The 17924-nt window shown below is 41.2% G+C and overlaps 1 protein-coding gene across 3 annotated transcripts in view; it reads right to left on the bottom strand.

The window, feature by feature from the left end:
* The window catches only part of ADAM12 (ADAM metallopeptidase domain 12), a 189062-nt gene that overhangs the window by 3047 nt on the left and 168091 nt on the right, over positions 1-17924 (bottom strand). Inside the window, exons 15-22 of one of the 3 annotated variants that reach the window (XM_064716730.1) lie at positions 12160-12268; positions 11857-12055; positions 9267-9344; positions 7197-7305; positions 6574-6709; positions 5847-5955; positions 4328-4510; positions 1783-1937 (exon numbers count right to left, since the gene is read on the bottom strand). In XM_064716730.1, the coding sequence (XP_064572800.1) occupies positions 1884-1937; positions 4328-4510; positions 5847-5955; positions 6574-6709; positions 7197-7305; positions 9267-9344; positions 11857-12055; positions 12160-12268 (977 nt within the window). In that variant the 3' untranslated portion in view covers positions 1783-1883. Of the gene's footprint in view, positions 1-1782; positions 1938-2780; positions 3041-4327; positions 4511-5846; positions 5956-6573; positions 6710-7196; positions 7306-9266; positions 9345-11856; positions 12056-12159; positions 12269-17924 lie in introns of those variants that run through there. The other 2 variants (XM_064716728.1, XM_064716729.1) reach the window with 2 other exon arrangements.

Here is a 17924-nt window from a genome sequence, read left to right as displayed (position 1 = left end):
TGGCCTTGGACACTTCCAGGAGGGAGCCACAACTCTGGGTAAAACTGACACCTCATCCTCCCTCACTATTTCTTTCTAACATCTAATCTAAACCTAAACTGAAGATATGTTATGACCAGATAAATTTAAATGAGTAAAAAGTAACTTATTTTTAAAAAACTGGCACTCTAATTTTAAACCAAAGATTTAATACTATATTTTCATGATTTTACGATTTTTGATTCCTTGCTCTAGAAATGCAGGGTGCATCTCTACTGGACTCAATGCTTGGTGGTAAATGGAAACAGCAAAGATTCAACACATATCTTTGTAGAATTAGTTCTATAGAAAGGTGGGAATGCCTGACATGACTTTAAAATGGAAATTCAGATGGCCACAAAACCAAAGTGCCCCAGTCTGGTTTGGATTGGGAGCATCTGTGGATTTTTTTTGCTGTGCTTTCATTCAGGAATTAAAGGCTCCATTAATAAAGAACAGGAGTCATCTGCTGTCAGTGCCTCCTCTGGGTGGTCCCTGCAAACAGGGAAACTTGGCTGTTTGTGCTGTTTTGGGGAGCTGGGACACATTAAGTGCCTTGCTCAGGGCACACAAATCTCTCCAGTTTATCCCCAAACTCACTCCAGATCTTCCTGCCACTGGAGCTGCATAGCCAAGCTTTTCCCAAGGAATTTTATTCCTTATTTTTAGTTAAGTATCATTGGTAAAGTTAAAGGAAACAAGAAGAGCTTACAAGCATAATCTGATTAAAGATCCTTTGAAAGATGTGATCCAAGCAATCAGAGCATGAATTGCTCCTGAATAAAGTCCAACTTTTTATTATTTGTTTTGAGCATTCTTTTATTTTTTTACTTTTCATGGCAAATATTTGCTCTTTCAAGAAGGAAATGCAGATTGATTATCCACAGGCATTTTGATAAGAAGAAAACACATGAGCTTAAGTAAATCTCATATATAATAAGTTCAAATTTGCCACAAACAACATTTTAAAATTGCATATAATGTCCACCCTCTGTTTAATTCTCTGCATAACAAGTACTAGTATTGATGGGTACAGAGGCCCAAATCCTGATTTATTTATTCATTCATTTCCCACTCAAAATGTCCTCAAGTTAAAATATCCTTAAGGAGGAAGCAGCCAAGTGTTCTGACAGACAGTGTAATGTGGTGGCAAGCTGCTAGGAAAGGGTAAATGAAAGAAAATAATTAAAAGGGTAAATGAAAGAAAATAATTAAAAAAGGAGGGAACTGATAAAAATGGAGCTGGAGAATAAATGATGGCTGAGATGAAGCAAAATGGAGCAGCACTTGACAGAAAGGAGATGCCACCAGGAACAGAGGAAAAGCTCTGTGAAGAAATAAATCCCATCCCCCAGACTGATTACAGGAGGGTCTTCTCTGTTCTTTCTGTGCCACAGGAGAATCCAAACTTTGTGTGTCAGCTCGTGTGGGGCCCTGCAGAGCCTTTGATGTGTGGGAATCTGCAGCCCAGCTCAGGGCACCACCCCAGCTCTGCTCCCTCATTGCTCTTCCTCCACTCCTTCCCTAAAAGCTTCAGCCCCTCCTCACAAAGAGTTTATGGATGGATTCCTTTGTCCATTTCATATCCACAACCTGGCATTTAATGCATTCAGGCCCTGCCTGGGGAAGTGGGATTTTAAATACTGGAATGAAAAACACAATTCTTGTACTGAGCAGCTCCAAAGACATCCAGGTGCATGAAATTCCAGGGGTTTTCCACCGATTTTTAAAGAAGAAAGTGAAAGCCCTCAGTGTCCACAGCCAGGCTGAGGTGTCACAGGAGAGATATTCCCAGGATAACTGGGGCAGAAGGGGCACAGCTGAGCTCAGCTCAGTTTTATTGACGAAAAAGTAAAACCACGTTTTTAAGTGGTAAAATTTTGAAGTAAAAAAGTTCCGTTTCCTGGCATTAGGATGAGCTGTAAAATACGAGATATATTTTGGTAACAAGAGGATGAGAGTGTCAGAGGCAGCAACTGGATGCTGAAAGCACCAAAATCGAGGGGAAGAGATCAAATCCAAATGTCTGGACTGAACCCATGGCCAGGATAAACCTGCACTGTTCCCTTGATTCACATGGGGCTCTGCTGATTTATCCTGACTGTGAACCTGGCCCATAAATAAAGCCTGTTTACCTTGCAAGAGCATCTGAAAGAAGGAAAAGCAGTTTTTCAGTCAAAAGATAATTAAATATTAAACTTGGCAAGAGCTAATGCGCTGACGATTTTTTGTTTGGTTGATTGGTTTGGTTTATTTCGTATTGTCTTAGCTGTTTAACTATTTTACTTACAACTGAAGGAAATTTTATATAATTTACAGCACCATCCTGCAGCACTGAGCATCTGGGTGACATCCTGCATGTAGCAATGGTTTTTCAAGTCCTTCCTCTTGCTGACCTTCTGGATGTACTTCCAGAGAGAGCTGAAGCAATACATGAAGTCCTATCTATATTTATTATCCCAAACTCTTTTTAAGCTAATTTACTTCCAAGATTTGAGGGAAAAAAATAACTTAGGAATGAAAGATTTTCTCCCCACACAGTGTTTTTTTTTGGTATTTCTGATATAAAAAGTAGCTGTTTCTCACAATATTTAGATTATGATAGAATTTTGAAAGAATCCATTCTTGCTCATTCTTTAGGCTGCCTTGAGCTGATCCCCTGTTTGTGTTGCATGCAGAGACTGAAAATGGTGAAATGATATTTTGCTTGATGAAGGAACTGTCACAATGCATTTGAGCTGCCAAGCTGAGAAGCTTTTTGGCAGTTTCAGCTCTGTCAGTGGTTGCTAGTGGTAGCACTGCAGGTCTGGTATTCCACCTGGCACTCTGAGTGGCATTTGGAGCACAAGGATTTAGGAAAATGAGCTCCAGGGGAGCACTGGGCTGTGCACTGAGGCTGGGGCAGGTGCAGCATGAGAATGACAAATGGATCGTTTTCCTTATCCTTGGAAAGCCTTTTCTCCATCCATATTCTGCTTAAGAAGCAGAAAAGCACTTGCACTTGAAATCTTCCCCATGACCACTGTGAATTGTGCAGAATGTTAGAGAATACAAGAAAATGAACAACGAGACCACTGGAGCTAAAGACAAGCAAGAGGAATCAATATTGCTTCTGACTCCCTACAAAATTTATTTTAGAAAGAATCAGTGTTCCTTACTCCTCTGAAAAGGAAAATGACTGGGAACATGGAAAAGGGAAGATAAAAAAGCAAATAAAACACAGATTGCACTTGTAAATGTTGGTCTAACCTGAGTGATACAATGTTCAGGCTTTGAAAAATTATATCTAGAAACACTTTATTTGCTGCCACAATGGGCAGGGACACCTCCCACTGTCCCAGGTGCTCCCAGCCCTGTCCAGCCTGGCCTTGGGCACTGCCAGGGATCCAGGGGCAGCCACAGCTGCTCTGGGCACCCTGACAACTTCTCTGGGCAGCCTCTCTCATCCCTGTCTGTTTCTGACATTTTCCCAATCCCCTTTCAGAGCCCTGCACTCCAGCACTGCCTCGGAGCTGTCTCCTCCTATCCAGCACAGGAAAGGGTCTCGAGCAGCTCTCAGGGCTCTTGTAGGTGAGAGCCTGGTGTTAACAACTTTATTTTAACTTTTAATTAACTTTTTTTAAATTTAACTTTTAATTCACTTTATCTTATCTCATAGCACACCCAGACCAGGAACAGCCTGGGTGCTTTGCTTAGAAACAGTCACTCCAAAGTGCCACCAAAAGGGAGCAGCCAGTGACAAGAAAAGGCACTGTTTAACACAGACAGCTTCATCTACCCTGTCTATCGCCCTCAGATGCATCTTGATCAAAAATAAAAAATATTTACCATCTCTACTTAAACATTGCAATGAAAGGTGGGTCTGCATGAAACAGTGTTCTTTGTGTCTGTGCTCTGGAAAAACAGACTGTGCTTCATGCAGCCCTTGGCAGGGCAGAAACACATCAAGCTAAGACACCTTTTGCTCTTGCACATCACATCTGCAACGTGACTCCCCAAACTCCCTCTCTGTGCTTGGCAGCTCACTAACAAACTGTGCAGCTCCCCTCTGCCTGGGCAGCTGCAGACGTGTTTGCCTCTAATGTGTTGTTCTGTTGTCTTTTGAGTGGTGAAGGCAGAGTTCAGCATCCAAAATTTTAGGATCACAGCCCCACTTGCCACAAGGCAATTTTTCTACAGCACAGTTCTAAACTCACACAAATCATAAAGGAAATACTGTGGGAAAAGGGCAGCAGGAAAGATGAGAAAACACTTCATTTCTGCAGACACTCAAAGAGTAAATATTACATAGAAGAGAATCAATGGTTACCTGGGAGAACCTCAGTGAAGGGTTGGCTGGCAGGGGTCTCTCAGGCCCAGCTTGGTGGCCTGGCAGCTGGGGAAGGGGTGGCAGCACCCTCTGGGGTGTTTTCAATGGTGGCACCTGGTGTGTCTTCACAGGGTCGCTGATGTCGATGATCTGGTACGGCAGCGGCCGCCGGGGGCCGTCCCTCTGGGAAAAACCAAAGTTATAAATTCAATAATCCACCAAAGTTATACATTTCAATCATCCACCAAAATTATAAATTCAATAATCCACCAAAGTTATACATTTCAGTCCTCCACCAAAGTTATAAATTCAATAATCCACCAAAGTTATACATTTCAATCATCCACCAAAGTTATACATTTCAACCATTCAGCCAAGTTATACATTTCAATAATCCACCAAAGTTATACATTTAAATCATCCACAAAGTTATAATTCATAATCCACCAAAGTTATACATTTCAATCATCCACCAAAGTTATAAATTCAATAATCCACCAGTTATACATTTCAATCATCCACCAAAGTTATAAATTCAATAATCCAACCAAAGTTATACATTTCAACCATCCACCAAAGTTATACATTTCAACTATCTACCAAAGTTATATATTTCAATAATCCAACCAAAGTTATACATTTCAACCATCCAGCCAAAGTTATACATTTCAATCATCCACCAAAGTTATAAATTCAATAATCCTACCAAAGTTATACATTTCAGTCCTCCACCAAAGTTATACATTTCAATCATCCACCAAAGTTATAAATTCAATAATCCAACCAAATTATACATTTCAATAATCCACCAAAGTTATACATTTCAACTATCTACCAAAGTTATATATTTCAATAATCCAACCAAAGTTATACATTTCAACCATCCAGCCAAAGTTATACATTTCAATAATCCACCAAAGTTATATATTTAAATAATCCAACCAAAGTTACACATTTCAATCATCCACCAAAGATATATTTCAATAATCCAACCAAAGTTATACATTTCAGTCTTCCACCAAAGAAAGTTACGGTTGAAAGTTACACATTTCAACCATCCAGCCAAAGTTATACATTTCAACAATCCACCAAAGTTATATATTTCAATCATCCAACCTAAGTTATACACTTCAATCTTCCACCAAAGTTGCATATTTCAGCCAGCCAACTAAAGTTACGCATTTCAATCTTCCACCAAAGTTATATGTTTCAACCATCCACCAAAGTTACACATTTTGGTGTTAACAAAAATTACACATTTACACAAATCTTCCACCAAAGTTACACATTTCAATAATCCAACCAAAGTTATACATTTCAAGGGCTGGCACAGAATCACAGGATGGTTTGGTCAGCAGGGATCTGAGGGATCTGATCCATTTTTCTTAATGTTAGTCCTATGTGATATTAAGTTCATATAATTATTGTATTACAATAAATCACTTAATTGAGATCCAAAATACATGAGACCTTTTTTTTGTTTTCCCCCACTTTAAAAACAAATTATTTAGGGACTCACTTTTTGTATGGCTGTATTTTGTGGCTTCACAATGAGGCTTTTACTAACACATATGGTATGAACATGATTTGGCTCAGATGAACTGGAAGGTCTTGCTGGACTCACAGACCTGCAATACAAATATTTAATTGTTGAACACAGTGTTCTGTAACATTTTCTTTGTAACATTTTCTTAAACAGGATCCTCTTTTCATAATGGGATTTTGCAAGGACTTTCTGCCTGGTTATAGTAAACAAGGGAAGTAAAAATTGTCTAGCACTCCTGCAAGAATAAAAATAAATATTGATTTTTTAGAAACCAGTAGTCTGTTAAATTAGCTTCTGCAATCTGTGGAAATGCAGCTTTGTAACACCCAGGAGACTATTCTAATGAATCTAACATTTAAACAGTAATGACCTCAAATAGGAAAGTTTCAGCTCACTCAGCTGAGTTTAGATAAAAGGCCATGCAGTGTAATGAAACTGTTTCAGGCAAATGAAAATAAAGGCAATACTTCCATCACTGCTTCATTTCCATCCCAAAAGGAAAGAGGGATATATTCAAACCAATACCTGTGCTATTCACTGCCTATCAATGAAATTAAACCAACCCAGGGAAAACACTGTTGATAATGGTGAATATTTTTTGTCAAGGCTGGCTCTTCCTAATACATTCACAGTAAACACCTGTGTTTACTGCTCCCTTCCTTAATATCTATTGGAATATAATTAGGGAAAATGGGCATACCTTAATTTCTCTATTGTTGTCTTCTTGCTTGTAAACAACCACCTCATGAAAGTCTTCCTTTTGAGGTACATGATTGATCCAGCAAAGATAAGGCACAGGATGGTTATCAACACTCCTATGGTCAAACTCTTATTGTCTGCAAAAAAAATCACATGGAGTTAACTTCTTCCTAGGGCCTGCTCACTGCCTGGCCAGGTTTTTTTTGCTGTCTTCAAAAAACAAAAATCTTTCAGCAGTGAAATCATGATGGGAAGCTTTGTCATGGAAATAACCATGCTGTCATAATTTCAGTATTGCCACCCACTGCAGCATCTGGCATGCAGAGGAGAGATCCATTTTGGTTTAGAACAGTATTGTTCATATGAAAGCAGACATTATTTCCCATTGAGATTTAGTTTGTACATCCACTTGTGAGGAGACTGCTTGGTCTGTCATGTCCTCAGACATAAACCAGGAACATCTCTTGGAGGTCGCTAATGTTCCAACACTCTAGGGAAAAACTGGCACGGAATAATGAAATCCTGTAAAATTAACAATGTGGAGAAATAATTCCTTCTGAGGTTGACCAGTTTCCCCTCTTTATCCTGTAAAAAAACTCAGGTGGAGCCTGAATTCCCACTGACCTGCCTGTCTGATGGGCCCACTGTCCACGCTGCCACCAAAGCCTGGCTTGTCACAGAAGGGGGGGGCCCAGTCCGCCTCACAGTGACAGTTCTTTTTGTTGTTGCAGACCTGCGAAACAAGACAAATGGCTTAACATAAAAAACACCCGAGAGCAGCCCTGGCTGATAAGGGCTCCTAATCAGACAGTGACACATCAGAGAGGAATAAAACTTGGAGAAGAAAGGAGATGTGCTGATAGCTGCCTGCTGCACACTGAGGTGGCAAAGAGCAACTCGCCACGGAGGAAGAGGGATCCTAAAAACCATTATTTCTCTGGCAGGAAATCGTTGGAGTTGCCCCAGCTGACAACATCAATAATATGAGGATAATCAGACACCTCTTAAAGTCTTGTTCTCTGTTTGCTTCCAGCAGCAGCAGCATTATCTGCCTGGTCACTTCAGCTCCTCCTGCCTGCACAGGAGCAGCAGAGCTTTGTCAGCCCCCCAAGTATTACTGAGGGGGTACTGGGGACAGCCAAAGGCATGGAAAGACTATTGATTATTAGAAATCTACAGTTCTTATAGAAACAATGGTGCACCTAAGACCTTTGGGAATCTTCTCTCACACTATTGGTGAATATGAATAGCACACTCTGTAAAACCGTATCTATAAACAATGGAGAGAGAGATAATAATTGTTGGAATTCTTTTCTCTAAGTTTTCCCAGGATTTTCCTGGGAGAGCCATGTCTCTCTCTGTTCAGAAGAGCTGTAATCACTACACCCCGAGCTCTCCTCTCCACAAGGCCTTGCACTGAGCCCAGCATGGATTTTTCCATGGCTCCAAGATGAACAGTTCCTGAGTAAGCTGTGAAATGGGCTCAGGGCTGAGGAAACCCTCGGGGAGCTTTGATACCTGTCCTGGGTTCACTATATGATGCTTTTATCCCCAGTTGTCTCGTTCTGTTTATGCTGACTAATAAATGAGTTTTCAGTAAGCCACCCATCAGTTCACAGGAGTTTGGGTTATTGTGAGCATGCAATATTCTGGCCAGGTCAGCCTGGCAGGCTTTCAGAAACACTGTGCTCCCTGTGTCTGCAGAGCACTAAAATATTCAGAGAGCTCAGACTGGCTGTGGTCATGTAAAATTAAAAAAAAAAAAAGATTTACATTTCAAAGGCAGCAAGATAATTAAAAATACACTTTGTTATATACTTTGTTAAGCATTATTTTTGAAATTAAAGCACTGCAGGAGTTCCCATTTACAATTCCACGAGGTCAGTTTTGCCACTGAGGAGTCACCAAAGGTTCTTGTTTGTACAGACATAAAAAATGCCAGTCCAAGTTTCTGCTCATTCCATCCTCAATGATAAGAGGCAGCACCATCAACACTGCTCCGTTTTGCAAATTCAGGGTGATAAAATAAGTTAAAGCAAATTAAAATCCTTCCTCAGAGAGGACAGTGAATTTCTATGGCTCTTCCAATGTGGCTGCCACAGCTTTTCAGAGAAACAAACAGCTCATCAGCACATCAAGGTTAATAAGGCAAAGCTTGGCATAATTAACATTATCATAATATAAACTGGGTTTCAAACCACTGATATTATTAAATGATATCATCACATTTTTCATTCTGTGCCACTTTCATGCCACAAAACTCATCAATATGGTTTTACTTTTTTTAATGTTTTTGGAAATGCTGTTTCATTTGCCTCTCAATCCAAACACTTCCAATGCTCAATTCAAAAACTTTAACTTCTTTATATCTATGGAGAAACTGCATTTTTGATTTTTAATGGGAATTCATGATGGAGGGTCAGACTTCAAATTGCTTTGAGGATTACAAGATTCCTTTGTCTCACAGGCTGTCAATTAAGAACAAGATAATTACTGCCTGATAAACATTTCTTTGTCAAATAAAAACAATTTCATGTAAGTCATAATGGAAATGGAAATACATAATAAAATGTATTGCAGTGACTCTGGCTGATCTATTGCAGGCAGTTATAGATCTCAAAGCCATTACAGAAAGTGATTTCTTGTCCAGTGGTCATTGAGGGATTGTAAAAAATGTTTTCCTAGGATGCTTACCCCCCGTCCATGGCACTTGGTGGCACATTTATGGACCCCAAAAACACTGGTGTTCTGGCACCGCCGGTTCAGGCAAATCTGCAAAATAAATAAAAAGGATTTTGAACAGGGACAGAGCTGCTGGGGCTCCCAGGGCATCCTATCCCTTCCTTCAGCAGTTAAACATTCCCAACACACAAACATATATCATTATATGGCCACAAAGGACACCAGGATTGGGTGTCTTCTTCTTATTTCTCTCAGCCCCTTTTAAATCTCTGAAATCCAAATCTGAGCAAGCTGAATTCTGCTCTCCTGGCCAGCCCTGGCTCCACACACACACTTCATAGTGTTGATATGCTGAGCTTGTGCAAGCAAATCCTCACAGACACACTCAGATGGAGCTGGTGAGGAGGCCCTGGCGTTTGGGAGGTTTTTAAGCCAATTTAAAAATCAGTAATTTCTATTTTTTTTCAGGAGTAGGAGTGCACTGAGCAGGATTCCTTCAGGTTCCTGCTCTGAATGCCTTCCTGTCTTCACCGCAGCAGGTGATTCCTCAAGCAAAGCTTTGGATCCTCATGGTGTAAATTATCAGAGTTTTGTTTCTATCAATAGTGAAATATTTTTCATTCCACTACAGGACCCAGAGTAAGTGAATATTTAAGTGAGGTCATTGATTTTTATGGGCTCATCAGTGTTTTCCACGAAAACCAAGATCTTTCTAAGTTTTTCCACATTAAATTTTTTTTTGGTGTCAAATATAAACCAACCCTTTTTAACATTTAATATTTACAGGAAATGGAAGTCAACAAACAGCATATGCAGAGGAATAAAATTCAATATTTTTTTTGTTTTCCAGTCATTGCAGATAAACTTTACGCTGCCAATGGAGCTGAAAATTGAGGTTAAGCAAGATTAGTGCTGAGCAATAATAACATCAAACAACCACACAACTGATGAGCACATCAGTAATGAGAAGTTACCCTACTCCAAACAGAAAAAAGAAGAAATTAGGACTGGAATAACTGTTCCTATGCTATGTTGACAACAAAAAAGGTCAAAAAGCCCCACACTGCACATTTTGCTCATGTTTAACTGCAGTGCAGTTCAGTAGTACTAAAAGTCAGTCACAATAATTAGCATTAAGCTGGGAATGGTGTTGAAGGAGGCGACAGGGATGCTTAATCAGGGCACTTATCCCCTGGGGAGAAGGAAAAATGGAAAGGAAATTAGAGTGAATTGGCATCAACATGCAGGCATGGAGAGAATATGGTCTGATTACAGCACTATTCACAATTCAAATATTCACAGTGCAGCAGCTCCCAGAATTCTGATCACATTAAAATGGCTGCGTTTCAAATTGTGCATCTCCAGTTGAGAAAACCCAAGAATATTTAAATTCATATTCTTAATCCATAATACAAATGCACTAATGTCCTCAAAGTAAAACATACAATTTCAGAAGTATTAGCCTGTGTATTCTATAGTGTGGATGTGTATGATTAGATAGATTAGAAAGATTAAATACTCATTAGTAAAACATAATGGGGTGCTTTCTCAGCGCTGAGCTGCCTTTGAAAAGACTTTTTAGAACAGATTGACTTAGAAATGTTGTAAGGGTTGTTTTCCTGTAGCAGAGCTGTGGTTTCACTGGGGATGGATTTCAAACCTGTTCCCAGCACAGTGATGTAATCCAACGTAATTCAAACGCTTTCAGAAATTCAGAAGCTTACTTCAATTTACCACAAATTATCAAAGCACTTGTTTTTCCTCCTTTTTGCAAGCAATCCACTGAGGGAATGGAAACCTCCTTCATTTCAATAGCACTTGGACTGCTTTCCATTCCTCCTCCCCCTGTAAACTCATGGCTGCCTCCCATCTTTCTCAGTTGCTTTCCTCACTAAAGAAAAACTTAGAATGAGTTTTTTCACAGCCATGTGAAATCTGGGCTGCATTTGCAGTGGGTAATTCACAAAGTTTGCAAAACACAAACACTAAAATCAGTTTTGGTGGCTGAGCATCAATGGGTTTATAGTTTTCTAAGAGTGCATACAGAGATAGGGTTTCCTGCATGAAAAAAAAGAAGTGGGGGGTCATAATCAGAAGACAAAATACATTTTGAAACCTAAAATGAAGTTAATGACAATTTTGCAATGCCAGAGCTGCTGGGAAAGGGAACACATGGAGCTCAGGAATTCATTAATAAGCCTGTAATGTATTTTGCTGTACTTATTTTGCAGGAAACCTCAAGCCTCCATGGGCAGATACTTGGGACTGTCTTGAAAGAATCAATCATAAACTCAAGCAGCTTGCATTGCCCAGAATCCCAGGATGGTTTGGGTTGGAAGGGACTTTAAAGCCCATCCATTTCCAACCCCCTGCCATGGCCAGGGACACCTTCCACCAGATCAGGTTGCTCAAATTTGCATCTGAAAATCCATCATCCAGAACAGTGGCCAGAAGGGAGCAAAATTTGTTTCAGTCTCAGCACGAGAAGCAATTATTTTGTGGGGGGGGGGAAAAAAAAATTCCAAAGAAAAAAGAAATACAAAACATTTGGCAGAATGATAGCAGCGATGTTCCCTTGTCTGGGAGCATTCCAGAATCTTACTTTTCCATCTCCACACTTGGTTCCTGCCAGCACCAGCCCAGGGTCAGGCATATCATCCCCCAGGTACACGTGGGTGCCACGGCACAGGATCTTGCCCCCCTCCTGCAGCGGGATGTTGGTTTCTATGGAAACTGCGTTGGTACCGATGACGGGTCGGTTGGCTCCTCCTTGACACTGGATTTTTCCACACTTCGCATCCCTGATGGCAAGAAACACAACACGAGCAGGGATGAGGTGAATCATTTGAAATGTTCCAAGCCCTCTGCCAGCACCTGTTGCTGTGCTTGCAGGGAGAGGCCCTACCTGGGTTCACATTTGGCAAAGGAGCTCTTGGAGTCCTTCCCGCAGTTGCCGTAAGGGTCTCCGGCAGAATTGACTCTCTCAAAGCAGATCCCAGGAGCGGGTTTTGCACCTGAAACAAAACCTAATCAGAACTCTCATCTCATACAAGGTGTTTTTAATAATTTCCTTTGAGCTCTGCTGGTGCTTTAGGGGAAAGGGGGATGTGAGCTGAATGCTGATGAGGCAACAAAACAGCGGCGCTGGATGCGCATGCTAATGGAAGAGTTTGGATGGGTGGGATTGCCAGTGTTTGTCTCTGAGCAACAGGCAGTGCAGAACTCCTTCTCCTCCAGGATTTCTCAGCTCATAGCCCTCTTGCCAATCCTCCTAGGACACAAAAACTTCTAGCAAATACCACACAGACAAAGGCCAGCTGGAAAGTTGACTATCTTCTTTTGCAGGAGGCCATGCTCTAGTGACACCCCAAAGAAAATTCTTTTCAAGAAAGGCCTGTTTGACTGCAACTGAGAACAAGCCAACAGAGAAAATCCAGTTGTAAACTGGGTGTAAAGATGTGAGGACCTGACATGGCAAAAGGAAATGTGCTGCTAGTAACTCAGGCTGAAGGACTGGGGAGAGGAAAGGAGCCCATCCCACCTTAGCCCTCAGGACATCCACTCCTGAGAGGAGAGACTGACATGGACCAAGGGGCATTTCTGCCATGGTGGTAGAAGTGGGAATCTGGGAGTTCAGGCAGCATCTGGCTCGTATCTACTGTGATCTTTTCTGATAGAGACATATCCTAGTGGCAAAGGAACTTCCCTGGTGGGAGCAGGGCTGGAAAAACCTCGTGCAGGCAGTTTATTCATCCCTGCACTTCAGAAGTTCAAGGGCACTATTAGAACATCTCTTCTACTGTTTTATACACAAAATCTCCTGCTCATTTCCCTCCAGATTATTAACCAATTATAGAGTATCTTCTAGGGGAAGATGCATCTGTTCATCTGGAATGTTAAAGAGGTGAAGGATCTGCTTCCCTGGTTTGACTGCTGCAACAATTCATTAGTCAGTGTACTGGAATTTAATCCCTCTGTTCTACAGTGAAGTGTGGCTTTCATTTCCAGCCAAGAATTGCTGCTTCTTGCAAGATTAAGAGGCCCTTTGTTAGGGCTCTTTAATACTCTGTATTTCCTTTCCATGAAAACAATTAAGAGCACCATCAAGTCACCACCAACATTCCAACTGCTCCAAGAGGGAGACTGGCTTGGAGCAGCAGAGGAGAAACTCTGGCTAAAACTGAGATCAGAGACCTGCTACCTGCATTTCTGTGCTTCTGACACATCAGCCAAACCAAAGCAAAAAGAACTTGGCAGCAAGTGATGTGATAGCCCAAAGGCTGAGAATATCCCATTTCTACAGTGCTCCTGATCTTTACCAGACACAGAACATTTCAACTAATGCTACATTTTGTCAAATGTTTTGAGTCACTTCCAAGTATCTATGCCTCTAACTGTGGGTAAAACATTGCATTTATTTAAGCCAGACTGAAGATTTCATTTGAAAGCATTCAAAGAGGAAAATGTTCTTTTTTTTTTTTTCTTAAAAAAAAAAAGGGGGGGGTTAGATTCCTGGAGAAGAAAATACAAATATGACTGTAACACTTCCAGCCAGTGTGGATCTTTTCACTGAAAACTCAGAGATTAAAACTTCAATTAATTATCTGCATTTCATAGTCAGAAGCTTGACTAATACTATATACTGCTGAACAGCAATCTAATGCTATTAAGGACAAAATATTAAAACTTGGAGAGGCTTAAGATGGCACCCTCTTTTCCTTCTAACATTTTAACATGCTGAAACTGGAAAATTCAGCAAGAAAGGCACAGAAGGAACAGAATATGAGCTGATGGTTCCCTGGAGAGAAGGACAAGAGCTTGAAATTCTTTGGAAGATTATGTTCAAGCTTGCTGAGTTCAGAATATTTTTTCAAATCTGGAACTCCTAAAAGGGACTTACACAGGATTCTTTCAATTCTTTTTCATTAAGTTCAAGCAATAATAATAATTAAAAAAAAATCTACAAAAGCATCCAGACGAGGCACTGTGCAGAAAAAGCAAAAGTTAAATTTCCATTTTCAGCATGTGGATCTCTCCTCATCTTTCCAGCGGGGGCACACTCAGTGTTCAGCTTGAGACAAACATTACAATGTGCATATTCCATAGCAGCTTTGGAAGGGCTGGGGAGGGAAGAAACGTTCTGGGAGCAAGAGGCCAAGGAAACCTGCTTTTTCTAAAACTGCTTTTTCTAAAACTGTTTTTTTCCAAAACTGCTTTTTCTCCCGCATGCGCAAGGAGCAGCTTGTGCAGCCCTGGTTGTGTGCAAGTGCTCTGGGTGCTGTTTTTGGCCAGGAGCCTCAGCCCAGCTCAGCTGCTGCCATGGAACTGAGTGGCTGGATGCTCCCTTGGCTGGATGCTCCCTTGGATGCTCCCTTGGAGCTGTGGCAGCACAGCCCAGAGCCAGACACGCTGTGCCCTCAGTGCTGTCCCCTCCCAAAGCTGCCACAAGCCAAATGAATGCTCACGTCCTGTGCTCTGACTGCAAGGGATGTAACAAAGGCTTATTCTAAAAATGGTTTTAAAAGGGAATCCACTCACTGAACACAGGGAGAGTTTAAGGTGTTTCTCTTTCACCTGGTGGAAGTTTTTTTTTTTTGGTGTGGCTGATTTTTTCCTGAATTCAGCAGCCTGGCGTTGCAGAGATGATGGAAAGCAGCCCCCAGGAAGGAAAACACATCTGCAGGGCTCAGACACTGAGCTTTAACTCCAGCTAATAACACTTGACAAGAAAAAGGATCTCGTGGAGCACAGAAACCCACTCCCCTGCCAGGCTGGGAGCAGTCTGTGTGTGGAAACACCTGGTACCCAATGATCATCTGCAGCCTGGAAACCAAAATCCAGCTTCAATTCCTGCCTTTGGTTTCCAACCAAGACATGCTGTTGCTTGGGATTCAGATGGCTGTTCCCTCTCCCCCCTGGCTTCTCACAATATTTGTACTTTTTTATGGATGAAAACATATCAGAGTGTGAGATGCTGAACAGATGGAGCTACCAAGTTAAAAGGAGGTTTTCAGAGGATGCTTAAGGAAGAGAATTGCAATGTTGTGTTTCTGGAGGAAACCCATTTATCATGAGTGCACCACATAAACTGAAGCAGAAAGTCCTGTCTTCCTCTATTTTCTACCTCTGCAGGCAGAGGCAAAATGATTTGTGAAGGATTTCTGGGGGTTATTAAGTGGTTTGAGCTGGATGAGCAGAGTTTATTTCACTTTGCTATTGGTAATTACAGTATCATGACCCTGTAATTAAGGTCCTGTCAGCCCTTCCATGCCAAGCCTCATTCAAGGGATTAAATCAGCCCCTGGAAGCTGCAGAAGGTCAGAGCTCACCCCTGCAGCTGGCAGCCTGGAGGTTGTTGGGGTTTTTCCTCCAAAAGTGTATATTGATGAGCCCACTTCTTTCCATATGCAATTGTAAAAAAATAAATTAAAAAAAGAGAAGTTGCAGGGCACAGAAATGCTGTGTCATTTCAGACCTGCTGCCATAGGAAAACACCAACAGAGTCTCTTGAAGGGAATGAGGGAAATTTCTGACCATGGTGCTGATTCCATGAACACGAGAAACATCCTCTGTCAGGCTGACAGCAGAAAAGGAAGATATTTCAGTCCAGCTCCCAGCTGTCTGTGGGTGGGGAGAGGGGAAAAAACAACCTTGAGTAACAGGCTGGAGTTGTGTGGCTCAGGCTGTGCCAGCCACCACCACGGATTACTGTGCAAATAAATATGAGCATAAAAACCACAGTTCTCTGTCGTGTGATCTGGGCTTCAGCTCATTAACTTTGTTTTTGCTGCAAAGCAAAAGTTCCACGAGCTGCCCTTGGCCTCTCTCCCCATCCTGGTCATCCCTGTTCTGTCTGGACAAGAGCAAGATGGGGTTGAGCATTTTTTTGCCTTTAAGGAGGATGATATCACCACCTCTGAGAATATTATTTAATATCTTTCCCATCTCCAGAAGAAAAAGGTCTGGCCATAAATCTGTGATGGTCAAAATTGTTTGATTTCATTGAATTCAGAAAATTGCAGTGCTTGGACAATTATGGTTGGGTCAGATATCTGAGGTGGGCATTTAATTTATTTTGTGTCTGTAGGGATCTCCCTGGCAAAACTTGCAAAGTTCTCACTCAGTAACAGATATTGACATCTAAATTAAGAATGTTCCTGCCTAAACAAATGGCCATGTCCATGCAACACATTTAAATGTGTTCTAATTATTAAATCAATGCCTGCCATTGGTTCCCCAAAATCATTGCTTTTTTCCCCACTTGGGGAAATACAGGAAAACAAACTGACAAACTTCCCTAAAGAATCATTTTCTTGTCAATGCAGAAAAAGCCATGAGTTTGAAGTTGAGAATCTTCTGTTCCTTGGTAACCAATGATTTCTGTCTTGAGCAGCTCTATCTGTGTCTGTTTCTCCTGGAAATGCCACCACACAAAGCATCACCACTGATGTCACTGCTATCAATAGGTCAGATCAGTGCAATCTGATAATTCTGAATATGGACCAAAAAAAGGTCACCAGCAGTTCCTGCTCCCCAAAGATAAAAATGACATTAATTATGGAGAGAGAGGGTGGAGAGCTCTGGGAGAGGAACTCATGGCTATTTTAGAGATTGTCCCAGGAGCTCCTCCCTTCTCCTTCCCACCAAGCTTTCCACACAGACAAGAAAGAGCAAAAAAAAAAAAATTTCCTGTATTTTATCTGAACCACTGTGTTGAGAGAAACAAAAACAACCCCAAGGAAATGCAAGTGCTTTTCTGGAAACAGGTTCCTACTGCTCAGCCTAATGTAAACAAGCTCTGACAGCGTTCATCATTTTCCTCTAAACAGATCTAAAAACATGAAGATTGACATTTATCATTGGGCTTCTGGACATCTGTAACCTGATGAATAAAGAAAGATGTACAAGGGAAGACATTAATAAGGAATTCAATATACCAAGTATTATTTTAGGAAAAGTTATTGTATTTTGTTCTGCATGGATTCCTCCTACTGGGAAGAAGAAAATAAGGAGAGAATGAAAATGAATTGTAATATGATTTTTCTTTAGAGGGGGATTTTTTTTTTTTAAACACAAAACTACTTCAACACAGGCAGTTAAAAACAGTTCTAATCAGACACAACAACCTGGTAAAAGGTTCCAGTGTATATTTTTGATACAAAGTCCAGAGACAACATCTTAGAATGTCAAATCTCTCTTTGTGCTGCAGGCAAGTCTGGAAAAACATGTAGTTTTTTAATCTGTACCATGATCTGTACAATTTTTCCAACTGCATGAGCCACCCACCTCTCTTCTCATTCCACCCCAGATCTGCCAGCTCACACTTCAGCCAGATGTGTGACAGAGCTGTGGATATTCACATCCCTGGTCTTTAAATCCAGTATATGGGCATTATTTGAAGTGTCCAAGGCCGGCCAGACAGGGCTTGGAGCAACCTGGTCTAGTGCAGGGGGTGGAATGAGATGATCTCCAACGTCCCTTCCAGCCCAAACCCCTCTGGGATTCTGGGTTTATTTTTAATTTATTCTGCCAAAAACATGGCAAGAATTAAGACTTTCAGTTCAGGTTTCTCATGTCCCTTCCTCCCTATTTAAAATCCTTCTCCTTGGGCCTTCCCAAGACAAAACCAAGAGGTATTACAGTCAAAATGTGCTTGAACTCTGTTCTTAA

Source organism: Zonotrichia leucophrys, chromosome 6, assembly GCF_028769735.1.
Source record: "Zonotrichia leucophrys gambelii isolate GWCS_2022_RI chromosome 6, RI_Zleu_2.0, whole genome shotgun sequence".
Lineage (NCBI taxonomy): Eukaryota > Metazoa > Chordata > Aves > Passeriformes > Passerellidae > Zonotrichia > Zonotrichia leucophrys.
This window is presented reverse-complemented; position numbering and strand designations above follow the sequence as displayed.